Raw genomic sequence first — 25,390 nt, 5'->3', positions numbered from 1 at the left:
AATGAATGAAGCACACTAGTGGCGACTGTGAATGCCTGCAGGCGATGATGGAAACCACATACGAGAGCAGGGGGTGCTTTCGGACTAATTCTAGTATGGAAGGCGGTGAACCCGAGCTCAGACCGAGAAATTCGAAATCTTGGCACTCTCTCTAAAATTCCGACGACACTCTCTTTTCATGCTACCTTGCTTTCGCCGATTCTCTTCTCACCGGCCCGGTTTTTGATTCACATAGTGAAGCCACTTGAAGCCCTCCTCTGTGCCGAAGATGCCCCCTTCTCAGCTAAAACGGCTTAAAGCCTCCCTCCGCGAACAAGGCATAACGGGGCCGCAAAAATCTAAAAAGCAGAAGAAAGCCCGCCAAAACGACAATTCAGACGCGCGAGCTCAAAGAGCCGCCGTTCTAGCTGGCATTCGTGAATCCTTCAATCCATTCGAATACAAAACCCTCTCCCGTCCCAAGAAATTCGAATATACAACAAACAAACCCCAGGATGCGAAAAAGGTGCTGGGAAGACCGGGGGTCACAAAGAGTCAGGGTGAGGAGACGAGGAGGAAGACACTGTTACCTGAGATGAATAGGAGGAATAAAGTGGGAGGGATTTTGGACAGAAGGATTGGCGAGAATGATCCGAGTATGAGCTTGGATGATAGGATGATGGCTAGGTTTGAGAGGGAGCAGCAGAGCAGAAAGGGTGCTAATGTTTTTGATCTTGAAGAGGCAGATGATGAAGTCGAGCTAACGCATGGTGGGAGATCGCTGAACTTCGATGAGGATGGAGAGGATTATGATGCTGCAAGCGTGGAAGTATCTAGTGATGGGGAGGCGAGTAGCTTTCTGCAGCGAAAGAGACGGAGAGACTCTGATGGAGAGATTGAACGGGTTGGAGAGCCTGAAGAAGAACAGCCTGAGCGGAAAAAGAGCAAGGCAGAGGTCATGAAGGAGGTCATTGCCAAGTCGAAACTTCACAAATACGAACGGCAACAACTGAAAGAAGACGACGATGAGTTGCGAGAGGAGCTCGACAAGGACCTACCAGATGTTCTCGTCGCGTTGCGTAGTCATCTCAACAAGACTGCACCAACCCCCGAACCACCAAAAGACCACTCAAACAACGACTTCTCGATGAACCCTGATCGTGCTGCGCTACTTGCTGGGAAAGATAGAGACGCGGCTGACAAGGAATACGATGCTAGAGTTCGCCAGATGCTCTACGATCAGCGGTCCAAGCCGACAGAACGAACTAAGACTGAGGAAGAAAAGGCTAAAGAGGAAGCTGATCGTCTGAAAGAATTGGAGGAGAAACGGATGCGCAGAATGAAGGGAGAGCCTGATAGCGAATCAGAGGACGAGCAAAAGCCGAGGGGTGATGCGGAGAGCGAAGAGGAGGTTGTTACAGATGATGCGGCAGAATTCGGTCTTTCAACTGTGCTGGTTCAGGGGAGCCGTCCTGACGGAGTAGATGATGAGGACGACTTTATGGTTGATGATGATCTCATTGCTAGCGACTCTGAGGCCGATATTTCTGAGGCATCGGACGAAGAATCTAACCAGGATAACACTATGGGTGTAGATGAGGACGATGAATTCTTGAGGGACATCCTCCCAGCAAAGACCGAATCTGGAAAACCTACGAATGGCATCCTCAGTATCACAACGGAACCCAAGTCTTCTAAGCTGGCGTACACATACCCATGCCCCCAGTCACACGAAGAACTCTTGCAAGTATTCAAGGATATTTCACACGGCGATATTCCAACTGTCGTTCAGAGAATTCGTGCCCTATATCACGCGGGTTTGCACGCCGACAACAAGACTAAACTCGCAGACTTTGCTTGCGCGCTCGTCGACCACGTCTCCTATTTATCCTGCCAGACACCTTCCGCGCCTCTCCCTGTCATTGAGACACTCATTCGCCACATCCATTCCCTCTCTCGATCGTATCCAGTGCAGATCGCCACTCGATTCCGACATCATCTCAAGCAACTCCAAACCTCCAATGACCCGACACCAGGAGATCTCACAATTCTCACCGCAATTGGATCTATCTATCCTACCTCAGATCACTTCCACCAAGTCGCTACACCCGCCATTACACTCATGGCACGTTGGCTAGGCCTCACAACACCCTCATCCACCAAAGACATCGCCACAGGAGCCTACATAGGCGCTCTATGCATCCACTACATCCGACTCTCCAAACGCTACATCCCCGAACTCATGCGCTATACCCTCCTCTGCCTGAAATCCCCCCACCTAACCCCCACCCTCACAACCGCCCTCACCAAGAATATCCTTTCCTTAGCCGACCTCTGGACGCCGTTCCCATCCTTCACCGAAATATTTTCGCCAACTCTCCCCATTCTGACCGCCCTCTCTGGGCAAACGCACGCTATACAGCGCCTCACCATCCTCCTACGGCAATCTCGTCTCCACCGCCGACCACAAACCCTACATTTCCACCGCCCGCTCCCGATAAAATCCTCAATCCCCAAATTCGAAGAATCTTTCGACCCGAACAAACACTACGACCCAGACCGCGAGCGTGCAGAATCCAAGCGACTTCAGAAGGAGTACAAGAGGGAAAGGAAAGGTGCGCTGCGAGAGCTGCGGAAGGATGCAAATTTCATTGCAAGGGAGAAGTTGCGGGAGAAGAAGGAGAAGGATCGTGCGTATGCTGAGAAGTATCGGAAGTTGGTGGCGAGTATACAGGAGGAAGAAGGGAGAGAGAAGAACGATTATGAGAGGGAGCGGAGGAAGAGAAAGATGGGGAGGTAGATCGAGGGAAGAGTTGGTGGAATGAGTGTGACAGGGACGCGGATGCATGTCGATGGGCGAATATTAGAAAGTATCCGTCCGGAGAGATAGATTCATGTAGCCATTTGCACGCAAATGGGCCTCGGCGAATTCAATGGAAGTATTCATTATACGAATATTTTGATGTGCTACTGTAACATGTCTATTCTCATACCTCGAGAAATCTGGGTATTTTCTATATCGTTTTAATAACCCCCGTCCGCCTTACAGCAGTAACGGCCGGCGGTTTCCAGAACCCAACTCCTACTGACCGGAGGCATTCGTCCATCTATCTAATTACACAAAGTGGAGAAACAAAAGAAAAAAAAGTCCTGTCAAGCAAGCCTAATCCTTTTTGGGGTCTGTGGCTTTCTCCTCTTTCGGTGAAGCAGTCTCTGTCGCTGTCCCTGCGTCAACAGCCGCCCGTCTATCCTGCTCTGCCATTTCTGCACTGCCTGGGCCAGAACTGTTATCAGCGGAACTGGCTTCTTTGTCCCCATCTCCTTGTTTCCGCTTCGGCTTATCCTCTTCGTCGATGTTTTCTATGTCTTTAGGTGAGGCTGTGGCTTTGTTCTCGTGGCTTTGGCTCTGCTCATTTTCTTCCTCGATTAGTTCCTGTTGTTCCTTGAGGACCTCGAGACGCTGCTTGTTGGTTGCTGCACCCTCGAGAGTGTGGACTTCGAGCTCCATCTCATGGTAGAGCTCCTCGGGGATGCTAGATAGGACAGCTTGCAGAGCATCAATCTGGGAGGTCATCTCTGACTCCTTGCCTTGGGCATACACAAAGGCATTAGACAGCACTAGGAGGGTAGACGGAATGCCATGCTTGAGTCGGAGATCTAGCCACATCTGGAGATCTTCACGTAATCGGGCAGGAGACACACCGTGGGTCCTTAGGCCTCGGCTCGCGCATGCAGTCTGGAGTTCCGGAACAGACAAAGAGTCGACGCCTTCGAAAGATATGGCACGGTCGTCACGCTTGATCTGTCGCATACGGTGGCGAATCTGGTACCGGAAGAAATTGTCTGTGCCGAAAGAGGTCATGTTCATGTATCGGCAAATGGCAACAAGCTGTGGTCGCGAGAGGTTGTCGAGAGTCAAATCATCCTTGAAGATCTTGCAGACCCTGATGACATCCTCCTGGGAGGGAGACTCTCCGGTGGTTCGGACCTGTGAGAGCACGTCAGGATCATGTGACAACGACAAGTTCAAGAGAGGAAAGATGGGGTATTACAAACCTTGCGGAAGAATTCTGCAAATTCCTCCCTTTGCGCGCTCTCTACAGAAACTGGCAATCCAGTCTCTTTCAGGGTCTGCCGAAGGAAGTTGCTGACTTCTTTCCGAGTTGAACGAAGGCTCTTGGCCTTGGAGTCCTTGGCTGTCTGCCCCTCATAGGTGCTGGGAAGAAGGTTCGGGAAGAGCTTGAGAGCGATTGGAAGGAGCAACTCAGCGAAGGGGACGAGAACAAAGACCGAGAATGGAATTAGGCGGCCGAGATCTTGCACTGTTCGGGTCAACTGTACCCAACATTAGCCAATGCGACCGGCCTTATTGTTAATTCATTTGTACCTGTCGATGCTCTCTTCGCGTGAGCTCGTAACCTGCTGCCATCTTCAGGGCCAGCTTCGAACTGATCCTAACCTCGACAACAAGCAGCTTTGTGCCGTCCCAGTAATGATTTGCCTCCCTCTTCACCTTCTGCCAAATTGTGAGTTTCTTCTCCACTTCCTCCTTCGCGACCAGCTTCTTCTCATCCAGGTTCTCCGCAGCAGCCTTCTCCGCGGCCAACTCTTTTAGAGTTTGCGGCTCCTGGGGCTTGGTGTTGGGGTGGGTGGTTGGGACGCCCTTGGGGATTGCGACGTCGGGTATTTCTGGGGCTGCTGACTTCTCCTTGGGCTTGTGCTGGCCCTCCTTAGGAAGAGGCTTCTTTGCCTTCTCTGCGTTGAAACCGGGGGGGGGATAACTCCCGCCGGGACCAGCGGTTGAAGTTTCTGTAGACAGTGCCCGGCGGGGAAGCAAAATGGCAATGGCGGGCATATTTCGAGGTAGGGGGCGATGGGGCCGGCCGGCGGTCCTGATGCCTCCTCTGAGCAGAGCAGGCGCAGCCCGAGAGGCAGTTCGACTGACGTACATTGCGCCGGAACAGGAAAGAACTAAGGAGCGGCGGCTGGTCAGATTCTGGCCAAGAGGGGAGTGACGCAAAGGTAGGTTATGTTAATACACGGGCGCAGACAGAGACTGCAAAGAAGTGGTAAGTGGTAGTGATGGGAAGGAGAGTCGTTGGACAGCGAGCGCAAAGTGAAAGTGTGCTGACTGGGTTCAGAGCCTGTCCTGGCCCGACGAACGACGATCGAAAAAAGCTTGGCATAGCTTCCGCATCTGTCCGGCCCATGCACGTGCCCCCAGGCTGGCCACGCAATTGCCTCTGGTGCTCGACTTGAAAATAATCAGGACTCAAAGATCTTACATGCGAGAAAACTCCATTTCAGCGCCTATAATCCGGCAAGCGCCAAAGGTTCCTCGACCACGGCCGTCGTGAGAGCGCGTTGCCTTCGGGGTCAGCGGTTTGTGCTCGGCTTTTGTCTGGAGAACCCCCCGGTCCCCGACTGTCGCAATTGTTGTGCGACAGCCGGCCCCTCACCCAACGCAGACTCCCACTCCACCCTATCCTTCCCTGCACCCTTGACTGAAATATCCTCTCTGACCTGGCACTCTGTCGCGTCTGCCTTGCCCCTCTTTTGTCACTCCCTCTGCCCGACTTTGTGCTATACAATCCCTATCTCTATCCCCTTCGAACCTGCCAGCATGGATTTACTTTAGTACGTTTGGACTTCAGAAGAAGCCCTCTGGCTTCCATTCCACTGCCCCGGCATATATACAAATCTCCCACCTCCTCACTCGTCACTTGTCACCAAATATCAGGTTTATATTACCTAGAATGGCCCTTTCTAGAGCAGCAAGAATTATACTGGTTGGCGCACCAGGTGTGGGGAAGGGGACACAAACAGAGCGCTTGATGAAGCGCTTCCCGGATCTGTCCTCGATAAGTTCGGGCGACCTGCTAAGAAAGAATGTTAGAGAAAGAACACCTCTCGGTACGCTTGTTCGTTCCTAAACAGAGACCTCCTCTAATCTTGAACAGGTATCCAGGCTGAGCACAGGATGAAGACTGGTGCACTAGTCCCCGACGCGATGATTCTACGACTCATCGTCAACGAGCTCACCACTCGCGGATGGCTGACGGATAGCACCGTCAGGCCTTACACAGTCTACTCCAGCTCAATGGGCATGGATATGGACGACACCGTGGATTCCGTCTTCATTCCTTCCGGGCTCCGGATGTCTAAGTACAACTACTCGGACCATCCATCGGCCTCTTTCATTCTGGATGGCTTTCCGCGGACAGCAGCGCAGGCCGCACAGCTGGATGAACTTATTCCTATAAACATGGTGGTAAATCTCAACACTCCCAGTGACATCATCATCGATCGCATCTCTGGTCGGTGGGTCCACGCACCATCGGGCCGGGTGTACAACACGACTTTCAACCCACCCAAGGTGCCGGGAAAAGATGATGTGACCGGAGAAAGCCTTACACGCCGCGAGGACGACGACCCTGAAGTGTGGAAGGCGCGGTTGAAGAGTTTCAGGGAGACCAGTCTCCCTTTGCTTGAACATTACGACAAGCTGGGCGTTTTGCGGACTTTGAATGGGAATAGTAGCGATGAGATTACCCCACAACTGTTTGAAGAATTTGGGAAGGTTTTCGGTGTGGACAACAACTGAGCGTTCAACGTCATTGCTCATCGGTGGTAGAGGGTGAAAGCGCCCCAAACACGGTGTGCGTGGTGTGGCTTCACATTTTGCGTTCACTGTTTGTACAGCGCGCTGGCCTGGGTTATATAGCAGCCAGCGCAACACTTTTTCTCCGTAGAACGATATAATTGCATGCCATTGCTTTTGCCAGAAAACGCGTGCCCATGAACACCGATAATAACGCGGTTGACTTCGAGGATATTGCACAAAATCTGGGAGAGCGTCCGAGCGTCTTGCGCGACCCCTCCAGATGCCAAACCAGCGAGCTCCGACTCCGACGTCACCCTAACCTACACTCCCGCCTCAACACTGCCTCCTACATTCACCAACACACACGATTTCGACGATTTCGATATCTCTGACTACTTTGGTAGTCTTGCTAGCGAAGTTGCTGTATCAAGTCCCCCGCGCCCAGCCATGGCCGCCGACTTCAGCGAAGGCCGCCTGGAGTGCTCCGTCGGAAAGCCGATTAAGGAGCTGCCAGGCACCAAAGATGCCTATGTGTCCTATCAAGTCACAACTAAGTTAAGTATCTCGCCCTTGAACCTAGCGTGGGCTCATTGGAGATCGAAAATTAACGTTGTGTGCAGTCCGACTTCCAATCCTTCCAGCGCCCCGAGTTCTCCGTCCGCCGCCGCTTCACAGACTTCGTCTTCCTATGGAAAACACTGTCCAAGGAATATCCGCAATGCGCCGTCCCGCCATTACCGGACAAACACAAGATGGAATATGTGCGTGGGGATCGCTTTGGGCCTGACTTCACCCAACGGCGGGCACATTCATTGCATCGATTTCTTAAACGTGTGACGCTGCATCCTGTGCTACGGCGAGCTGTTCTCTTCATCACTTTCCTCGAGTCTCCCGATTGGAACCAGCACATGAAAGGCCGACAGTCAAGAGGGACATCCATGTCTGAGCCGTCCGGCGGGACAGGCATAGTCGACTCGATTGCGGAAAGCCTCCTCAATACCTTTAGCAAGGTCCACAAGCCAGATAAGCGCTTCATCGAAGTCAGCGAGCGCGCAACCAAACTCACTGAAGACCTCTCCAACGTGGAAAAGGTGACGGTACGAGTCGCAAGACGGCAGGCCGATCTCGAGGCTGATTACGCCGACCTCGCAACCCAGTGTCAGAAGCTCATTACGCTAGAACCCGGCGTGGAAGGGCCCTTGACCTCCTTCGCATCCTCCGTTGCAACCACCTCGCAAGGCTTTAAAACACTCAAAGAGCACACAGACCAAAACTACCTCACCAGCCTCCGGGATATGGATGCCTACATCCAAGCCCTAAAAACCCTCCTCCGGACGCGGGAAAACAAGCAGCTCGACTTCGAAGCCCTGACCGACTACCTCGCCAAATCCGCCGCTGATCGAGACCAGCTCGCTTCCCAACACGGATCCTCTGGCCTCGGCGCCTCCGGTTTCCTGCGGTCCAAGGTGGAAGATTTGCGCGGCATTGACCACGAACAAGCTCGGCGGCAACGTGTTCGTAAACTCGAAGTCGACATTGAACGTCTCACTGGAGAAGTTGAGAACTCGAAGAAAGCAACCGAGGCCTTTGACGAGCACACGGTCAAGGAAGTCGCTGATTTCGAGAGGATCAAGGCCGTCGAATTCAAGGATACGCTGGGGGATATGGCAGATGCGCACATTGAGTTCTTCCAGGGGACGATCGAGACATGGGAGAAATTTCTGGAAGATATGAGGAAGGAGGAGGATGATAGGGCGGCCGCTGCCGAGGCCGCATAGTAGGGGCCTACCCCCGAGCATCAAATATAGGGTTTTGGTGTGTTCATTCGTGTCCCTTGGTCGCGGCGTTTTGCAGGCGGGCTAAACAGGATGATTAGCCAAGGGAGGTCTATGTCAAGGTGTATTCATAGTGGAATCTAAATCATTGAGCTATTAGGCTTTAGATCTAATACAAATGCTTTCCTAAATCTATTAATCCTCGTCAGCCACCGAATTAGTCCAGCCCACAAATTCCAAATGGCTTCGAAGATTTATCTCTAACACTTCCGTTCCCGTCATCCCACACCATCTTAATCGTAATCGTTGATACATATACTTTAACCGGGAGATCAAATTGCGGTGGATACTATGCATCTACTTACTTTCTCACCTTACTAGCGTATCCGCCCTACTCGCGTATTACCCCGGTGAACGCCATGCAAGGCGTATTGGCCTGTAACGAGCAGGCTGTACGATTCGATTCATCCTTCACCGCCATTAAGAACAAACCAGATGACGTCAGACCAACAAGAAATGTCTGGAGTACGATATGGTCATTCTCCTGCTAGACAACGCTTTTCGTTCTAAGTGGGACCAATGATCGGCATTGCCATACCATGTCATCAAATGAGGAAACATAACAGCCTCGGCACCACATACACCTATAGACGAAGATGCAAGACTATTAAAATGCATTCGAAACCATCTCTATAGCTAGAAAAGGAAATCATTAGCGTTATCTGTTCGTGACACGCATAGCCTAGCCATGGAAAGGGACGAGTATCCTCCCACGACAGTGCCAGTGCCATGATAACCAAGACGAAAACCCGTAGCACACGTACAGGGATAGCCGATGATTTGAGAGAGAAAAGAGGAGAACGCGCATTTGTAAGGTAAAGAGGAAATACCAGCCACACTGCTAGGAATCCACCGCAATTTCTATCCGCGTAATCTTCTTATTGACTGACAGACAGAAACCACTTTGCACACGGAAAGAAAAAAATCGACAAACGCCGAGATGCCACGAATGTGTATGACCACCACGTCTCACCTCAGGTTGCTTTTGGTTCACGAAAAAAAAAAGTTGTGAGCGCCATCTGACCAGGCAGACAGACTCAATAAATAGAACGGATAACCCTAAGCCAGGACACCACCAAAAATTTCGGCGGGGAGGGGGTATTAGGGACTCGTGTCGCGGAATAGATTGGTCGTCTAGATGAGGTCTAAAGCTTGATTAGCATGTGGTCCAACTTCTAAGAGGAATCTACAACTCACCGGCCACGTTCATGGGCATTTCCTCAATCTGGGTGCTGTAGAATTGCTCAATCTCGCGCATCATGCGGACATCATCAGCAGTGACGAAGTTGATGGCGACACCCTTTCGTCCGAAACGTCCACCACGACCAATACGATGGATATAGTTCTCGCGGTTGGCAGGGAGATCGTAGTTGATGACTAAGGAGACCTGCTGGACATCGATACCACGGGCAAGAAGATCCGTGGCGATGAGGACACGGGACGAGCCGGAACGGAACTCCTTCATGATGATATCACGCTGGGCCTGGTCCATGTCACCATGCATGGCGGAGACGGTGAAGTCACGGGCGGTGAGCTTGTCGGTAAGCCAGTCGACCTTCCTTCGGGTGTTGCAGAAGATGACGGCCTGGGTGATGGTAACAGTCTCGTACAGATCAGAAAGGGTGTCAAGCTTCCAATCCTCCTTCTCGACCGCAATGTAGAACTGCTTAATACCCTCGAGGGTGAGCTCGTCCTTCTTGACCAGAATACGGACGGGGTCGCGCATGAACTTAGTCGTGACCTCGAGGACGTCCTGAGGCATGGTGGCGGATAGGAGGACGACCTGGGTGGACTGGGGCAGCAGCTGGAAGATGTCGTAGATCTGCTCAGTGAATCCACGGGACAACATCTCGTCGGCCTCGTCGAGGACGAACATCTTCATGTGGTCGGTCTTGAGAACACGGCGCTGGATCATGTCCTGGACACGTCCCGGGGTTCCGACGACGACCTGGGGGCCCTCCTGCAGAGCTTTCATGTCATCACGGACGCTAGTTCCGCCAATGCAGGCGTGGCACTCAACGTTCATGAAGTCACCGATGGCGACAACAACCTTCTGGATCTGCTGGGCGAGCTCTCGGGTAGGGGCGAGAATGAGCGCCTGGCAGGCCTTGATGTTGGGATCCAGCTTCTGGAGGACCGAGATAGAGAAGGTAGCCGTTTTACCGGTACCTGACTGAGCTTGCGCGATGACATCGTGGCCTGATAACTGGGTCAATCAATTGCAGCCTCAACAGAGACGGGGCAACCTACCCTTAATAACGGGCATGATGGCGCGCTGCTGGATGGCCGAGGGGCGCTCGAAGCCGTAGGCGTACACTCCACGAAGGAGTTCTGGCTTCAGGGCCATGGAGTCGAAGGAGTCGATAGTCTCGTCATAGTTGGACTCGATCTGGCCTGCAGCACGGGAATTCGTCAGTCACGGTTCGGGAATTTTCGCAAGTGAGGCTTGCGGCCCGGATAAACGCTCCGGCCGCAAAATAATCAGAATATTTTGGATGGAAGAATGCTCACCCTCTGGCACATCCTCAAGTCCCTTTTCAGCCATGATTGTGCTGATGGAAACGGGCGACTACAGGCGCTGCTCTGTAGTCGAACGAAAAGCTCGTGGCGGGGCTGATAGCGGTGGTGATCCTCTGGATACCGCCGCTGGTGTGGAAAGTAGTCGTGAAAAGCTAGATACCAGATCCTCTTTAGCGAGAATCGAAGGGGTATCTAGGGTTGGAGGTTTCTCTGGACTTGTTATGTTGTTGATGTTGGTTGATGGAGAGGGTGGAGGGGAGGTCTGACCTTCTTATGAGATTTTTTTCGTAGCGAAGCGGCGCTAATTTTCTCACTAGCGCCACACATCGACAAAGATGAGCCAAACCTCCCACACTTCCTTCACTGCCCGACCATATTGGTGACTCTTTGCAATCCTTCATTTGCCCCTGCTGACGAAACTCCCAACGTCTTTCCCGGCAAGCTACCATTGTTCCTGTGTTGCCCTTGATATGGCCCCGGGAACGCTTCTCGAACCACACTTTGACAGCGCCGAATCACGGCCCTTGAAAAAGATCAAATTATCGCCAGCGGCGAATGCCTTCACCGAAGATGCCGAAAACGTGGCGGCGGCTGTTCCAACTCACCCACTAGGCATTAGACCCTCTGGCAATGCCTACACTGCCTCGGAGAACATCAAATCACGATGTGGCGCATTCAGAAGGCTGCCTGATGAGCTCTTGAACCTCATTCTTGAGTCATTCGATGCTGACGCTCTTGTCCGGTTGGGAAGCACGTGCAGAGCTTTGTATGCCTTTACTCGGTTTGATGAGCTGTGGAGAGCCTTGTTCATAGAGTAGGTGGTGATGTTTTTCTCAATTCTAAACACCCCAGCTCTCTCCTTGTCATTTCCAGCCCCCGTGAAGAAAGGTACGGGTCGTGACATACTTTGATCCTCGCATAGGGGCCACGCCGCTTGTAGAATGTCATGAAATCGTATATACCATGCACACTGGATGAGTCTTGCATTTAGATTCGACAATCCACTCCGTGACTCCTTTACTCCCAGCCCTCACAATCCAGGATCCTACAACCCGACTAACAGGCAAACAGGTCACCGCCTAAAGACTTCGTATGGCATGGTACTTGGCGGTCAACTTTTCTTGGGATCCCTCAGGAACATGTCACCTCAATCTCTTGCAAGAATCTTTTCTCAGACGTGCTCCATCGACCATTCCAATGTGCAAACATCTCGTTAGAGGCCTTTACCTCGAGAATTCCCTCACAAAATGCTATCTCCCGGTTTCCAGACCTCACACGTGAGGAGTTCTCTGAAAAGTGGACCGACGTTCCCTTCATTCTCACTTCTCCTGTAAAGGAATGGCCAATATGTGGAACATGGACACCAGAAACGCTCCTGAAGAAGTATCCGGATGTTAAATTTCGAGCCGAAGCTGTCGACTGGCCAATGAGCAAGTACATGAGCTATATGGCCAATAGTAGCGATGAGAGCCCCTTGTATCTCTTCGACCGTGCCTTCGTCGAGAGGACCGGGATAGCTACTGGGCGCGATGCATCTGATGCAGCGTACTGGCCGCCCGACTGCTTTGGTGAAGACCTCTTCAGCGTCTTAGGCGAGCAACGTCCGGATTGCAGATGGATGATTATGGGCCCAAAGCGCAGTGGAAGTACTTTCCACAAGGACCCTAATGCTACTAGCGCGTGGAACGCCATCCTCACAGGGTCTAAATATTGGCTCATGTTTCCCTCCTCCCCATCCATCGCTCCACCACCTGGTGTCATTCTCTCCGGTGACCAATCAGAAATCACATCCCCCCTCTCCATCGCCGAGTACCTTCTCACCTTCCACTCCCTAGCTCGCCGCACACCCGGTTGCCGCGAAGGAATTTGCTATGCCGGTGAAGTGCTCCACGTCCCGTCAGGGTGGTTTCACCTTGTGCTTAATCTGGAAGACAGCCTCGCTTTGACGCAGAATTTTGTGCCACAGAAAAGGCTCGCGGATATATTAAGCTTCCTGCGAGATCAACGTAATCAAGTCAGTGGGTTTAAGGAAGAGATAGCGGATCAGGCATATGAGCTGTTCGTGGAAAAGCTCGGAGAGAAACATCCGGAGATTCTGGAGGAAGGGTTGAAGGAACTAGAGAGGAAGCAAAAGAAAGGGAGAGGCAAGTGGGAGGAGCTCACAAAGCATGAAGGGGAGGAAGAGGGTGGTGGATTCAGCTTTGGATTTGGACAGAATGATGATGATGCTGAGGTGCCTTGATATGGTGGATGCTCGCGTCGCATCTAAAGAGCTATATATTCGGAAATCTGTGGTCTGGGTATCGGGAGACCCCTACATGTCGCTTGAGTGGTCTACACACATCCCACAGGCATTCTCCACACTCACCTGCCGTCTATAAAGTATTCTAGTCGTGAACAAGACGTATCTAACAAACCTAGCACTACTACACATTTGCTCAAACGCAAGGAAACATGTAGTAATGCTAACCCCATACCACTGACCTTTGACCCTAGAGTGCAACATATGGTGAGGAAACATTCGATGCGATTGACTTGTTGACTGTGAGAATGGAATGACAACGTGGAGACTAACCAATATCCTCTCATGAGCTGCCGAGGGCGGTATATTTAACAATGAAAGGAATATCTAATTGCGAATCCAAATATCAACCCATCTAGCCATCTATGCCTAAGTCGTCCGCCTCTACACCGATCTATCCCTCGCAGTCCCACCATCCCCCCCCCCCCCCCCCCCCCTCTTTTTCCTCCCCCCCCTCCCCCCCCCCTCCTCCCTCCCCCCCCCCCCTCCCCTCCCCTTCTCTCTCTCCCCCCCCCCCCCCCCCCCCCCCCCCCCCCCCCCCCCCCCCCCCCCCCCCCCCCCCCTTCCTTTTTCTAGATCTTGCTAGCCTCCCTAATAACCTCCCTCGTCAATTCCTCCCCCTTCTTCCTAATCTCACTTAACCGCCCAATCTTCAACAACCTCCCAATCATATCCTCGTCTCCAAAATGACTGTTATGTTCAAACTCCGGCTCCTCGCCATAAGCTACTCTCGCCGCATCCACCAGGATCCTCGCCGTCATACCAAAAACCCGAAACGTCGCAAGATCGTCCAGCGGATTCGGTTCCTCCGCCTTACCCACCTTTTTCCGCGTCCTTAGATTATATCTCGCAGCGTCACCCTCCGCTTGCGAATCAGGCAATGGCGATTTCTCCCTCATCTGGCTCGGGCTCTGCGACGGTTTCGGTATGTAGAAATTATGCATCCTCCACCTAGATTCATGCCAATCCGTCCAACTGCCCCTATACCATTTCTCGGGTTTCCCATTTTTCTGCAGGGGCCCGGGAGCTTCGGCCGCCCATGTCTTTCGGAGGAAGTTATGGAAGGGGGCGGTGAAGACGGCGGCGACTTCCTTGGGGTCGAGACGTGGAATCATTTTTTCTTCTACGGGGCTTGAGGATGGGGCTGCAGATGAAAACCCGGACCCGGATGAAGCGGAAGATGAAGGCGGGGAAGAAGGACACAAAAAGGCCACACAAGGCCTTACACCGAGTTCTGTCTTCGCAAGATTCGCAGGCAATTCGCAGAGATGTTCAACCTTGAAGCCGGGCGGGAGTTTTGTATTCGTTGTCGGCAGGCCAATTTCTTCATATGCTTCTCTTCTTGCAGTATCGAACGGGGTTTCAGACAAACTGTCTGCCTTGCCTGTTCCGCTCCTCAGTAATACCCTTCATCAATTGTGCTGGATGGCTGTCTTACCACCAGGCAGTGCAACCTGCCCCGCATAACTCCTCAACGTGCTTGCGCGCATCGTGAGCACGACCTTGAGTTCTCCATACCGATCCGGGAAAAGAAGTATCAAGACGGCCGCGCGTCGTGTTACTGGACAATTATACCAATTTGTCGGAGGTGGGCTGTATGCGCGCAGACGGGCGAGAGCTTGCTACATTCTAATAAGCCACTTCTACGACAATATCACAAGCAGAAGGCAGGAGAATTACAGTGGAAGACGGGGAAAGCATGGTGAAAATGCGACTCTTTCATAGTCGATAGCCATGCTGGGGGCAGAGGGCCGAGTGGCTTCGAGACATGGACGTTTGTAAGTCGGAGGGGTTGTTGTCATTGACCGAGGCAAAAACTACTGGCTATTCGACTTTGCCGTCAAACACATCACGAACATTCAACAAGCATGCAGAAGAGGTGTTAGACTTGTAGCTATGAAATACCTCTTCATGGAGGCCGCCTCTTTTTTGGAGGACTTGAGCTGGGTATCTTCCTATCTGCCAGAATGTTTTCCCAACACCTTGAAAATGCCGATTTGATTGCTTCCACCCATGCAATGTAACCCGAAGGCCCATAGACCCCATTAATGCAAAACCCGTTTTTGTACCCGTTGTAAAGAAGTTTCGATTGGAGTAAGCTTGTATCCAGTGTAGAGCAGTTGTAACCGAACTAAGTTCGTATCTAGTGTAAAGAAGTTGTGAACGAAGCAAGTTTTTGCTCGTAGAAATTTTTTTGAGATAGCGCCTTCCTCCTACCCGCTCGGCGCTGAAAAGAGGTTCTAGTGGAAGAAAGACTGCTCGCACATATTGTGGAAGGCCAGGGATAGTCTCGCTATTTATATGGTGGTGATGAAGGCTTCAGCTGGAAGGCTGCCTCGTTGGGCGGTGAAGAGTTCTGCAGCTTGCTGAAGATCCCAATTGGCGGACTCCAAGCACAACTTCGAGTAGTCAAGAGTCATGTTGGTTTCTTTAGAGACATACAACACCAATTGTTGTTGTTCTGGTGTGAGTACCGTGTCGGTCGTAGTAGTCGTGGTAGTCGTGGTAGTCGCAACACCCAATTGATTAGTAGTTGTGGTAGCCACAGGTACCGGTTGATGCTTGTTGGTGGTGGTTGATGGGGTGGCAATACGGGTCCAAGCAGGAACACCACCGTATGCTCGGAGGCAGAGCATGTCACTCACAACCCTCACGCCCGTAGCGCCGCCAGGTCCTAGAATGAAGGTGCGGTCGAAGCAGCGGCGGACGATTTCATTGGCACCCTTCGCGGTGCGGTGCTCTTCATACTCTCCATGGACGGTGACAATGAGGCCATTGAGGCCAGGGTGTTGACCGGTGGGGTCTGGGACGCTGGCCTGGGTTTGGCAGTTCATGGAGTACTTCTGCATGTCGGTCTGAAAGCTCGGGTGTCGGGTTGGTGGAAGTTGAGCCCATGCCCTCTGGATTCGCTCAACTCCAATATGCTTTCGTGAAAAGCGCGGCCTGCTGTTGTTGATGCGCCTAATATTTCGGCTCAAGGGAATGTATGAATCCCAAGGCGTCTTCTCATGATTAGAGCCTCCGTGGGCAGCAGTGTTGACACTGAGAGAAAAGGTGGAAGTACTGTCGTAGTATCTCTGCACGACAGCATCCCGGCTGGAGTCATATGAAGGGAAGAAGTCGAGTAGGAAATTCTCCGCAATCTTATCGGGATCGAACCAAACTTGCTTCTGCGATGGAACTGGTGTATGTTTTGGTTTATCAAGCAGAGCAATCTCAGCGTCGGTACGAACTTGTTGACCGTTCAATTGTCGGAGTCGGGGAAACCACGTAATGAGTTCTTGTTCCCAGCCGGGTTGAGAAACCTCGAGAGGGTTGTTGGTGATAACAATGTGTTCAAGATTCCTGAACTTGTTCTTCCAGCGGCCCAGCGCTTTGGTGTTTGTGAACTTGTTGCTTGAAAGATCAAGATTTTTGATATGTGGGAGAGTGACGGCAAGGTCGAAGACGAGAGCGAGATCCGACAGATTGTTGTCGTTAAGCTTAACACTGTGAATGGCCTCTCGCTTCTCTGCCTCGGTCTTGATCTCTTTGTCTAGGACGGCCATGAGGGCGGGAAAGAACTTCGATGAGGTGGAGCTCTTGTCGAACATGCCAGTTTTCTGGATGTCCTCGTCAGTGGCGAGGGTGGACAAGTCTAGAAGCTTCTCGGCAACATTATAGCGGCGACCTAGAATCTGCAGAAACTGCTGTTTGAGAGAGAGGGTCTCACTGCTCTCGGTAGCGGTGGTAGGTTTGGACGCGCTGTTTGTTGGTGAGCCTTCGCGAGGTCGGATGCCAGGGCCAGCAATGGTAAGCTTCTGGTTCCCATGTTTGGAGGTGAAAGTGAAACCGTTGATCTTGCTGAACGGGACCACGTCTTCTGGCTTGACACGGAGGATGAGCAGCCCATCACCTTCGATGCGATGCTTTTTGATCAGCTGTGCTACGGGGCCACTTCGCCTAGCATGTATACTACGCTTTGCGGCGTGCTTCTCGAGAAAGTGAGTGATGTTAGGAACCTCGCTCTTGTCGGTCCAGCCGGTAACCTTCAGTTCAGTGAGAGAGGCACTATTTGGCGTGGACAAAGCTGGCCTTGTTGGACGAGGGGCTTTTGGAGCTACGCCCATGACGAGGTCGCCGTCGCGGTCCATTCGGTTGCGTCGCCGAATTGCGCCGCCGGTGCGACGAGGTCCAGTTGGCGTTGCCATACTGGAAACGGTGGTTGGCGTGAAAGGGAGCGGTGGAAAATGGTGCAGAACGGGGGTGCGGAACGACAGAACGGCGGGTCCAGGACGGTGGTGGAATGAGTGTGGAACTGCGAAAAGCCGTGCAGACTGCCTCAAAGTGGTGAAGACGCTGCAGGCTTAGGCGGTTGTGTGATTGTGTCGCACGTCAGCGTTGTGTGTGTGGGCGAAAGTTGAAGAGGGAAACCCGAAGTAGGCGGCAGCATGGTTTTGGAGAGAGTGCCTGGCGCACAGACCATGTTGGCTGAGCCTCACAATGCGAAAGATCCAGTGACTTGTGATTGAGGTGTCCGTAGGCATGGCGGAAAGGTTTCATTCACTATTTATACATCGATTGAACCGTGCTGGCTCATGGGAGGGGGCAACCTGGTGTTCACCTGTCAGAGCGAGCAATCTCATCTATCATTTTAGTCCCACGGCGCAATGCTCTACCACATTGCCCCCTGGGTTGCTATCTGCCCTCCCAGGCTGCAATTCTTTCAGACTGACACAGTTGCCGTTGCCTTAGATCGCTGCTTGTCACTCAGACCGGACTCGCTACCAGAATCAGCGGTCACTGCCTGCCTAAAGTCCCGCTTCTTCCCCGGATCAGCGGGTTGCTACCCTTGGCTTCAAACTGCCGTCTTCTTCTTCTTGTCCTCAATGCAATCCACATTGTCCTCTGGAATGTTGGGATACGTCTCAACCACATAATCGTAGATGTCATCGCTCAGATCACCTTGCACCGTGATCTCTTCCCCGCCTCCAGGAACCTTAGTCACACTGCTTCCCGTGGCAAATTTCTTTCCAAAGTCCTTTGCTACCTTCTTAATGTCCAATCCGAAGGCTTCCAAACCTTGCACAGCCGTGACATATTTGCGTTTATTCCGCTCGATCCGCTTAATCAGAACTTTCGAAGTGGCACGCAGCTCCTCCGCCTTGGCTTCGGCGGACGCTGCTTTGGCCGCTTTCTTTTGCGAGTCTTTCTCCGCGCGTTTTTGGGCTTCGAGCGAGAGTGTTGATAAATTTTGTTCGATTGCCTCTGTGCGCCCGCAATGTTAGCCGAATTCCAACAATTATGCTCGGAGTGGTTGGGGGAAGCTTGCTGAGGCGATCCCCCTGAGGCGATTTTTACCTTGTGAATACAGCTTCTCATGCATATCTGGATGATGCTGTTTGAGCCATTCTTCGCACTTCCTGACTGTGCCTCCAAATTCACAGTACTATATCCCATTCACGGTCAGCGGATATGAGGAACACCATGATGCTTCTCGGTGTCCTACCTACTTCAGGCGGAAGGCTGCAGACTATAATGCTTCAGTATGTGCGTGTTCGGGATAAGCTGGAATGATATCTACATACCCCCGCAGTACGTGACTTTCTTTGGATAAGGTCCTGAAGATGTTGAAGCTTCCGCCATCGTGCGGTTTAAATTGGAAGCGAGTGGTGGGACCGTTGTGACGAGGTTCTACCCGACATGGAGTTCGAGTCTGTCTTTGCCAAGAACGAGGTTCATAGTGGGGCAATGGCGGGGTAGTGGTAGGGGCATGTTGATTCACTCACGTGCAAGAAAAAAACTCCCTGATACAAAGTATGCTTCGAGTTTTGCAACAGCCTTAACCCTTATAGCTCTTTTGAGAACCTAGATTCGCGAGAATGTTGACCTTTGGCTCCATCTTGACCTCAACCCACCATCCCCTCAGTAGCGTCTCTCTCAGCATTCCTTCTAAGTTCTTCCATGATGTTGCAATCTTCGCAACCACGTCTGTCGAAATTTCAACCACCCCGGCATGTTTGAGATGTCCAATTGCTTGACCGCTGCTCTTCTCCCCTGGTTTGAGAATTCTAACACCGCCGAACCCATAAACGGTGTGGATAACGTTCCACTTTCCAATCACCTTTTCCGGTCTCTCTGCAAGCACATAATCGAAACTCGACCAGAACCCCGGATCAAGGAGCGCATCAGGATCTTCAGTCTTCAAATAGCTCCATGTTCTCTGGCCAGTTAGATTTTGAGTTTCCAGAACGTCTAAAATGGTCTGAGGGCTATCGTGGTTTTCCAGGAATCTTGTGACGCCTGTTTGGCATGCCAGATTGTCGAAGTACACTTGAAAATGCCGCCCTATCGGATGCTCTATTCTGTGGTGTAGGAAGTCTAGAGCTGCACCACCGGGATAGTTCAGGCTTGATATGGCCAGCAAGGAGGCGGATGCGGCGAAGGAGAACAGAACAGATCCCACTAGAGCCAGGCTCAACGTGGTATAGATGGCAGACTTTGATCTTCGGGTCCAGATCCAGGAAGCACCGGCGGCAGCAGTCGCCGTTATTCCTGGAACAACATAGATGATGAAACGCCACTCTTTATGCGGAAGAATGCTATAGAGCCCAACAAAACCTAATAGAGGTATGAGAAGTTGCACGGTGCTTTCTCGAGTTGCAAGGTTAACTATCGCAACCGGAATGCAAACCATGTAGATCATGGGGTTCATGAGAAGCCGGGGGAGTGCGTTCACAAAATAAAAGTGCCAAGGCGAGACGCCCCAATCGGCAGAATGCCCTTGGATCGTGTTGTAGTAGAATGCGGTCCATTCAGGCCATAAGGGGAAGGATTGCCAGAAGAACGAGTCAGTAGGGATAGTGCATAGAAGGCCGATGCAGAGTCCGCCGAGTCCGGCTGGAATGATGACTTTGGCAATGGAGATTCTATGGGCTGCGAACAGATATAATGTTATCGTGCCTACGAGGATTGCCAGTTCCGACCGGAACACTACACCGGAGTATGTTAGAAGATACAGGCATAAACGGTAGTTCCTTGAGGCTGTAGCACTACTCCGCGGAGTTACATATGCATCTAGGAGGCTCTTTAATGCTATGGTGCCTATAATCTTCAATTAGGGCGCCGTAAATCTAAATGCAGGGCTTAGACTTACTGAATACGAATGCGAACATGTTCGGCAAGGTTCGCGATGCGTAGTATATGACATGGAACTGGCTGGCTTGCAGCAACGCATACCATGTCGAAGCATTTGAACCAAAAGCCTTCTTCACACTTGTGCTAAACCAGACGAGTGCAGCTGCGTTCGCCAATCCAAGTACAGCTCGAACTAGACTTTAGAATTAACTTGGGATGTTCAGAAGAAATAAAATGATATTATAGAGCACGCACCGAATGTCTGGAGTTGAGCAGTCGACGTAAACAAGCCCACCCAAGGTCTCGAAATTCCCGAAAGAATCAAAGCACCCGCAAATGTCCTTGGCACTGATCCTGGAAAGGAAGTATGGTCATAATTCGCCATGAAGAACTGCCCTGCATTCTCATCCGGTATACCATGAATCAAAATATCGTGGATGGCCTGGATGTTGAAAGATTCCTCAACTTTGGTATATGGAGACACGAAAAGATGGATTAAAATGACAATCGGAATGAGGAGAGAGAATAAAAACTCAGTCTTAGCCATGGCATCAACCTTCCTTGGGTTAATATTCTCTTTAATTCGTGATGACAGAAGGATTGACGAGGGAATGAAGGGTGGAGATGACAGGTTAGGGTTTGGAGGTCTCCATTCTAAGTTTAGCGCAGCACGTGCCATGGCATTCCATTCCGACCACCCGCTTTTAGGACTCCTTCTCATGCTTCCCGATATGGAGGCTTCTTCTCTCGCAGTTCCAGCCGTATATGGCCTCATAACTTTCCTTGCCTATTCTTCACAATGGTTGTTCCTATACCTTGAACCCCATCCGCTCTCAAAGAAGCAACTCATCCGGTTCAACGTTCTCCTAATCTGCCTCCTGATCAGCTACACTCAATCAGTCGTCGTTGATCCAGGTCATGTTCCAAAAGTAGCTGGTCAAGAGACTGAAGAATCTGATGGGAAGTTTTCTGGAAAATTTCGACAGCGCTGGTGTCGAAAATGCAAGGCGACGAAGCCTCCACGATCTCATCATTGCAAGGAGTGCAAAAGGCATGGAAATCCAAAAGCCTATTGACCACTTGGAGGCTAATAATGGATAAGATGTATACCAAAAATGGATCATCATTGCCCATGGACTTCAAACTGCGTTTCTCACACCACTTTCCCCCACTTTCTGCGGTTTCTTTTCTATGCTACAACATCTATGATCTATCTCGCTTCTTTCCTATGGGCCCGCTGTAAAGTTGTATGGGATGACCGCGATCTTCCGAGTGTAAGCAAAACCATCACTTTCCTATAGCTTAACCCCGAAATGCCGACTCACGTATAGCGGATAGTATCTGGGACCGAATATATTTCAGCTCGCGCATTTATTCCTGCTATCTGTTACCAACTTTGTTACTCTCTTCGCGGTTGGTATTCTCTTCATTCGAAACATATGGTGTCTAGCCGCCAATACCACCACCATCGAAGGGTGGGAAATCGAGCGACATAAAACGCTCGTCCGCCGTGCCAGGTACTTCGGAGGCTACCTCGACGGACCTGATGGCGTCAAGGTGAGGATCCAAAGACAAGAATTTCCCTACGATATAGGGATCTGGAAGAACTTCAAGCAAGGGATGGGAACCGGAAACGTAAGGAACACTTCACCGACCGCTGTCATTATTATAGGGATGTAAACTTATTCTTAGGTAGACGCTCGCCTGGTTTTGGCCTCTTGCTACCACTCCATCTATTGAGTCCGGCCTGGAATTCGAAACCAACGACCTCGAAGAACCAGGCCTTCAATGGCCGCCCCCAGATCCAGACCGTATAAATCGCAGGGTTCCTCACGGCTTCGACAGAGGTGAAGAAGCGTTCACCTACCGAAACGCGGAGTTGACTCCAAGAGAGACAATAGCTGCGTTCCGACGACGACAGGAAGCCGATATTGTCCGACGGAGGAAACCCTTTGTACAGCGTGTCGAGTCTCAAGTGGCTCGGGGAGAGAGTACCGGGGTCGAGGGTGCATTCGATGAGTGTGAAGATTTGCAAGGAAGCGGGGCAGGGAGCGCGAGCGGAGAGGAAAGCTGGAAGAACTCAGAAGGAGAAAGATTACGAGATTTTGGGGTGGACGAAGATGTTGAATTCTATGACGAGGATGACCTGCCCTTGGGTGAGCTCCTAGCTAGGAAGAGGATGCAAGCAGAGGTAAGAGCGCAATGATAGAATCTGATACACCTTACTCAAGGCCCTCGTTCCTCTAGCCTGAAACTACAAAGCAAATAAATTCTTGGAATATACACCATCACATGAACACTTCTATTCCAAAGCCACCGTTCCATTCCATTTTGACCAATCAACATTGTCGTACCCCGCGGTCAAATTGTCGTCAAGCTTCATGCAACGGAAACCCGCATGAAGCACGAGGTCGTCTGCTCAAGACCTTGTGTCTCCGTCCCTGATGATCCCTGAACGGCAAGTTGGAGGGACCGCGCACGTGGAGATCATGCAGCATCATGGAGTCTGTGTTTGTTCGTAAAGCCTGGGAAGGCAACACAAAACACACACTGGCTAAGATTGTGTGTGTGTTTGTGTGTGGGATCAAATACATGTGTCCAAAAAAAGAAAGCACGATTAGTGTTGTACGGCTTGCGTGAGCAAAGAAGAAATCTAGTCCTAATAGTCGAAGATAATTACTCCAATACCACCATTTACCCGTCCCTTCCATGACCATCCATCCATGTCCCTGCATCGACTCGTACTTCTGTATAGGTTTGGTATTTGTTACGGTGACAATGCCCACGGAAGTTGTTCATACTCGCCCCTTTACCCCTTTACAACCAAAATGAGAAACGTTCCTCCCTCTCCCAACACCATAAACACTCCATCACTACCCTGACAGTCTGATCCGAATATTCTCCGTCAACTCACTCACGCAATCTTCTTCTTTTCCGGTGGCCGAGATGCCGCAAGAAGGCTAACACGAGATTTCGACTCGATTTGTGACTTAAAAATTTGCCTCCTATTCTCGACGCGGCTTTTAGAACTCGGCGGCGCCGTTTCCGTTGTGGACAGTGTAGCCGAAGGCCGTATTGTCTTGCTCCGTCATCTCCGTATCGCCGCTCAGAACGTTGTTGTGTTGGGCATTCTCGGTCTGGCTGAAGGAACCCCCGGCGGCGGCATTGACACTTGAGTTGGCCCCGCTGGCCCCGCTTGCATTGAACCCGCTGGAAGGTGGTTTGTTCTGATTTGCGAGGAGGGTCTCGTGCCACCCATCAATACCAATAGTTCAGATATATGTCTTCGCCTATTTGAGGCAACAAAAGAGAAGGGGAGGAGGCGGGAGAAGGAGAGCCTGGCAGCTTACCTCGCGATACCGTGACAGATAGATCTTCAATGCTTCGGCATAGTTCTCGAAGCCAAGAGAAGTCATAGCAAAAAGGATATCCTCGCCATTGACGGTCTTGCGCTTCTCCTGTTGGCACTTTTCGGAAGCTAGATACGAGACGTCAGTTGCTGAAGCTGGTCATCTATCAATCTGAAACTGACCTTCGCTGGTAATGAACGAGATGAACTCGCTCACGCATTCCTGCATGCATTCTTTTGCTTCTTTCGCTATTTTGGCGTTTTCTGGAAGAGCCATTTTCATAATTCGCGCGACTGGAGCAAAGTTGCGAATGTTAGCGTCTGATGCGAGATTGGCGTTTACGTTTTTGGAGCCGCGAGGTGGTGGCGAAGTGGAGGACTGTGGGGAAGGGGATGACATGACGCTGGCTGCAGGGCGACCGTTTTCCAGGCACACAGAGACCTGACAGGTTCGCGGGGGAGGGGGGGGGGGGGGGGGAAGAAACAAAGACGTGTGATTCGACGCAGAAACGAGTGAAGCGCGCGATTATGGGGATTGCGGGCTTCTAGCGACGCCAAATGGTAGCAATCCGTCGACGTGCAGATGGAAGCAGAACAGCGCGCAAATCAGAATGAAGGAGAAGACGAATAGAAAACGACCCACCATTGGCGATTGGAAGCCATCGGTCCTGCTCCTTGACTTCGAATTCGTACCCGAGTCCTTGCGCTTGTGTTTCGTGAGCTTCGCGGTCCATATGCGGCTCAGAATCGTCAGGCGACTGTGGTCCTGGTTCCACGCCCTCCTTCTTTGGGGGGGTGGAAGACATGTTTATTCGGTCGCCTGCAGGCCCGGAGACCTGCTTCGAGAAGCTGTGTGCGCTGGCGCTTTGCTCAATTATTCGCTGGCCGTCCACGTCACTGGGGGGATGCTACGATGGCTTGGCGACCGAGTATGCAACCCACTGTGTAACTGCAGCGTCTGACCAGAGGATGCGGTTAGCGGCATATGCAGCGGGGTGAATGCAAGCTAACGTACGGTGCTTGGGAAAGCGCTGCCCAGGGCGAGGAAAGCGCGACGGGCGCAAGGGAGGCAGGAGCACACGGAGCACTCAGATGCAGCAGGCGCGAAGCTGGACTGCGGGCTCCGAGGTTAGCAATTGGGACCCGACACGCGCACTTGGGGAGCCCTGAGTGGGCCGAGGGCGGTTTACCTGGCCACAGAGCCGTCGACTGCTGCGCGATGGAGCGAGGCAGCGAAGGCGCACAGCGGATGTCGTTGTCACTGCAGCTTGACACCATGTGCAACGCGACGAGAGCTACAACGATCCTTTGCACCGGGCTCATGCAGGCGCAAGATGCTAGCGGGCGGTCGGCGATGGGTGAATTGAGGCGGACGGCAACGTGTGGGAGGTGGGTGTTGGCAATCTAAACTGATGAGCTACTGCTTTGCTTTCGCAGATGATGTCGGCGAGAGACCACAACAGCGCGCTGCACGCCGGGGCCAATGGGAGATCAGCTGGGCGGCCGACGCGGGAGGCTCGAGAGAAAGCGTGGGGACGAGCTTGATGAGCTTCAGCCCTCTTTTGGGAGCTTGGGCGCAGAAAGACGAGCTTGAGTGTGGCAGCCAGTCAGAAGAGCGGCGGTGAAGGGAGGAAATACAGCGCGACGAACGAATGATCGTGGGAAGGGCCAAATTTGCTGGCGGA

General features: G+C 51.9%; 12 protein-coding genes across 12 annotated transcripts; 5 read left to right on the top strand and 7 right to left on the bottom strand.

Annotated features, from left to right (window-relative positions):
* Positions 1 to 5: 5 nt before the first annotated feature.
* On the top strand, positions 6 to 3,068 carry BDR25DRAFT_357966 (Nop14-like protein; the record flags this gene model as incomplete). Its single annotated transcript, XM_033695872.1, has 6 exons — positions 6 to 73; positions 117 to 259; positions 300 to 2,775; positions 2,814 to 2,827; positions 2,880 to 3,000; positions 3,032 to 3,068. The coding sequence occupies 6 exons, from the start codon at positions 6 to 8 to the stop codon at positions 3,066 to 3,068; spliced, it is 2,859 nt and encodes a 952-aa protein (XP_033545077.1).
* BDR25DRAFT_290973 (LETM1-domain-containing protein) lies at positions 2,934 to 5,106 on the bottom strand. Its single transcript, XM_033688557.1, has 3 exons — positions 4,367 to 5,106; positions 4,036 to 4,314; positions 2,934 to 3,967 (listed from the first exon to the last, which is right to left on the bottom strand). Exons 1-3 carry the CDS (start codon positions 4,928 to 4,930, stop codon positions 3,143 to 3,145), a joined length of 1,668 nt encoding a protein of 555 aa, XP_033545076.1. The 5' UTR covers positions 4,931 to 5,106; the 3' UTR covers positions 2,934 to 3,142.
* A 166-nt stretch (positions 5,107 to 5,272) lies between these two features.
* BDR25DRAFT_265986 (P-loop containing nucleoside triphosphate hydrolase protein) lies at positions 5,273 to 6,745 on the top strand. The gene is made up of 2 exons (XM_033686952.1): positions 5,273 to 5,892; positions 5,940 to 6,745. The coding sequence occupies exons 1-2, from the start codon at positions 5,736 to 5,738 to the stop codon at positions 6,581 to 6,583; spliced, it is 801 nt and encodes a 266-aa protein (XP_033545075.1). The 5' UTR covers positions 5,273 to 5,735; the 3' UTR covers positions 6,584 to 6,745.
* Positions 6,746 to 6,910: 165 nt separating this feature from the next.
* BDR25DRAFT_265983 (Phox-like protein) lies at positions 6,911 to 8,495 on the top strand. The gene is made up of 2 exons (XM_033686951.1): positions 6,911 to 7,138; positions 7,204 to 8,495. Exons 1-2 carry the CDS (start codon positions 7,031 to 7,033, stop codon positions 8,359 to 8,361), a joined length of 1,266 nt encoding a protein of 421 aa, XP_033545074.1. The 5' UTR covers positions 6,911 to 7,030; the 3' UTR covers positions 8,362 to 8,495.
* Positions 8,496 to 9,552: 1,057 nt separating this feature from the next.
* BDR25DRAFT_316347 (ATP-dependent RNA helicase eIF4A) lies at positions 9,553 to 10,963 on the bottom strand (the record flags this gene model as incomplete). The annotated part of the gene is made up of 4 exons (XM_033691592.1): positions 9,553 to 9,563; positions 9,616 to 10,617; positions 10,669 to 10,812; positions 10,930 to 10,963. The coding sequence occupies 4 exons, from the start codon at positions 10,961 to 10,963 to the stop codon at positions 9,553 to 9,555; spliced, it is 1,191 nt and encodes a 396-aa protein (XP_033545073.1).
* Positions 10,964 to 11,304: 341 nt separating this feature from the next.
* BDR25DRAFT_290964 (F-box domain-containing protein) lies at positions 11,305 to 13,334 on the top strand. Its single transcript, XM_033688556.1, has 2 exons — positions 11,305 to 11,752; positions 12,010 to 13,334. Exons 1-2 carry the CDS (start codon positions 11,409 to 11,411, stop codon positions 13,178 to 13,180), a joined length of 1,515 nt encoding a protein of 504 aa, XP_033545072.1. The 5' UTR covers positions 11,305 to 11,408; the 3' UTR covers positions 13,181 to 13,334.
* Positions 13,335 to 13,812: 478 nt separating this feature from the next.
* BDR25DRAFT_290959 (uncharacterized protein) lies at positions 13,813 to 15,009 on the bottom strand (the record flags this gene model as incomplete). Its single annotated transcript, XM_033688555.1, has 3 exons — positions 14,921 to 15,009; positions 14,679 to 14,862; positions 13,813 to 14,624 (listed from the first exon to the last, which is right to left on the bottom strand). Exons 1-3 carry the CDS (start codon positions 14,939 to 14,941, stop codon positions 13,813 to 13,815), a joined length of 1,017 nt encoding a protein of 338 aa, XP_033545071.1. The 5' UTR covers positions 14,942 to 15,009.
* Positions 15,010 to 15,239: 230 nt separating this feature from the next.
* On the bottom strand, positions 15,240 to 17,629 carry BDR25DRAFT_305211 (uncharacterized protein). Its single transcript, XM_033690364.1, has one exon. The coding sequence runs from the start codon at positions 17,428 to 17,430 to the stop codon at positions 15,538 to 15,540; it is 1,893 nt and encodes a 630-aa protein (XP_033545070.1). The 5' UTR covers positions 17,431 to 17,629; the 3' UTR covers positions 15,240 to 15,537.
* Positions 17,630 to 17,863: 234 nt separating this feature from the next.
* Positions 17,864 to 18,934, bottom strand: BDR25DRAFT_265970 (density-regulated protein DRP1). The gene is made up of 4 exons (XM_033686950.1): positions 18,808 to 18,934; positions 18,733 to 18,752; positions 18,581 to 18,668; positions 17,864 to 18,487 (listed from the first exon to the last, which is right to left on the bottom strand). Exons 1-4 carry the CDS (start codon positions 18,863 to 18,865, stop codon positions 18,078 to 18,080), a joined length of 576 nt encoding a protein of 191 aa, XP_033545069.1. The 5' UTR covers positions 18,866 to 18,934; the 3' UTR covers positions 17,864 to 18,077.
* A 127-nt stretch (positions 18,935 to 19,061) lies between these two features.
* Positions 19,062 to 20,394, bottom strand: BDR25DRAFT_335602 (uncharacterized protein; the record flags this gene model as incomplete). The annotated part of the gene is made up of 2 exons (XM_033693031.1): positions 19,062 to 20,323; positions 20,376 to 20,394. 2 exons carry the CDS (start codon positions 20,392 to 20,394, stop codon positions 19,062 to 19,064), a joined length of 1,281 nt encoding a protein of 426 aa, XP_033545068.1.
* A 693-nt stretch (positions 20,395 to 21,087) lies between these two features.
* On the top strand, positions 21,088 to 22,605 carry BDR25DRAFT_335601 (palmitoyltransferase pfa4; the record flags this gene model as incomplete). The annotated part of the gene is made up of 4 exons (XM_033693030.1): positions 21,088 to 21,407; positions 21,459 to 21,630; positions 21,695 to 21,991; positions 22,053 to 22,605. 4 exons carry the CDS (start codon positions 21,088 to 21,090, stop codon positions 22,560 to 22,562), a joined length of 1,299 nt encoding a protein of 432 aa, XP_033545067.1. The 3' UTR covers positions 22,563 to 22,605.
* A 630-nt stretch (positions 22,606 to 23,235) lies between these two features.
* Positions 23,236 to 24,623, bottom strand: BDR25DRAFT_58769 (uncharacterized protein). Its single transcript, XM_033698788.1, has 4 exons — positions 24,349 to 24,623; positions 23,889 to 23,999; positions 23,707 to 23,834; positions 23,236 to 23,601 (listed from the first exon to the last, which is right to left on the bottom strand). Exons 1-4 carry the CDS (start codon positions 24,509 to 24,511, stop codon positions 23,380 to 23,382), a joined length of 624 nt encoding a protein of 207 aa, XP_033545066.1. The 5' UTR covers positions 24,512 to 24,623; the 3' UTR covers positions 23,236 to 23,379.
* Positions 24,624 to 25,390: the final 767 nt, after the last annotated feature.

Source organism: Lindgomyces ingoldianus, assembly GCF_010093535.1.
Source record: "Lindgomyces ingoldianus strain ATCC 200398 unplaced genomic scaffold BDR25scaffold_26, whole genome shotgun sequence".
In the NCBI taxonomy this organism is placed as follows: Eukaryota; Fungi; Ascomycota; class Dothideomycetes; order Pleosporales; family Lindgomycetaceae; genus Lindgomyces; species Lindgomyces ingoldianus.
This window is presented reverse-complemented; position numbering and strand designations above follow the sequence as displayed.

Excerpts from the sequence above, each read along its gene's own strand:
- BDR25DRAFT_290964 (XM_033688556.1), top strand. The coding sequence starts at position 11,409 with ATGGCCCCGGGAACGCTTCTCGAACCACACTTTGACAGCGCCGAATCA. Across the intron at positions 11,753-12,009 it reads TGGAGAGCCTTGTTCATAGA|GTCACCGCCTAAAGACTTCG; the intron begins GTAGGTGGTGAT and ends ACAGGCAAACAG.
- BDR25DRAFT_58769 (XM_033698788.1), bottom strand. The coding sequence starts at position 24,511 with ATGTCTTCCACCCCCCCAAAGAAGGAGGGCGTGGAACCAGGACCACAG. Across the intron at positions 23,835-23,888 it reads CTCGTTCATTACCAGCGAAG|CTTCCGAAAAGTGCCAACAG; the intron begins GTCAGTTTCAGA and ends TCTCGTATCTAG. Across the intron at positions 23,602-23,706 it reads ATCTGTCACGGTATCGCGAG|ACCCTCCTCGCAAATCAGAA; the intron begins GTAAGCTGCCAG and ends GGGTGGCACGAG.
- BDR25DRAFT_265970 (XM_033686950.1), bottom strand. The coding sequence starts at position 18,865 with ATGGCGGAAGCTTCAACATCTTCAGGACCTTATCCAAAGAAAGTCACG. Across the intron at positions 18,669-18,732 it reads TCTGCAGCCTTCCGCCTGAA|TACTGTGAATTTGGAGGCAC; the intron begins GTAGGTAGGACA and ends AATGGGATATAG. Across the intron at positions 18,488-18,580 it reads TGAGAAGCTGTATTCACAAG|AGGCAATCGAACAAAATTTA; the intron begins GTAAAAATCGCC and ends GCGGGCGCACAG.
- BDR25DRAFT_265983 (XM_033686951.1), top strand. The coding sequence starts at position 7,031 with ATGGCCGCCGACTTCAGCGAAGGCCGCCTGGAGTGCTCCGTCGGAAAG. Across the intron at positions 7,139-7,203 it reads CCTATCAAGTCACAACTAAG|TCCGACTTCCAATCCTTCCA; the intron begins TTAAGTATCTCG and ends CGTTGTGTGCAG.
- BDR25DRAFT_305211 (XM_033690364.1), bottom strand. The coding sequence starts at position 17,430 with ATGGCAACGCCAACTGGACCTCGTCGCACCGGCGGCGCAATTCGGCGA.
- BDR25DRAFT_290973 (XM_033688557.1), bottom strand. The coding sequence starts at position 4,930 with ATGTACGTCAGTCGAACTGCCTCTCGGGCTGCGCCTGCTCTGCTCAGA. Across the intron at positions 4,315-4,366 it reads CGCGAAGAGAGCATCGACAG|TTGACCCGAACAGTGCAAGA; the intron begins GTACAAATGAAT and ends TGTTGGGTACAG. Across the intron at positions 3,968-4,035 it reads TTGCAGAATTCTTCCGCAAG|GTCCGAACCACCGGAGAGTC; the intron begins GTTTGTAATACC and ends GTGCTCTCACAG.
- BDR25DRAFT_265986 (XM_033686952.1), top strand. The coding sequence starts at position 5,736 with ATGGCCCTTTCTAGAGCAGCAAGAATTATACTGGTTGGCGCACCAGGT. Across the intron at positions 5,893-5,939 it reads TAGAGAAAGAACACCTCTCG|GTATCCAGGCTGAGCACAGG; the intron begins GTACGCTTGTTC and ends AATCTTGAACAG.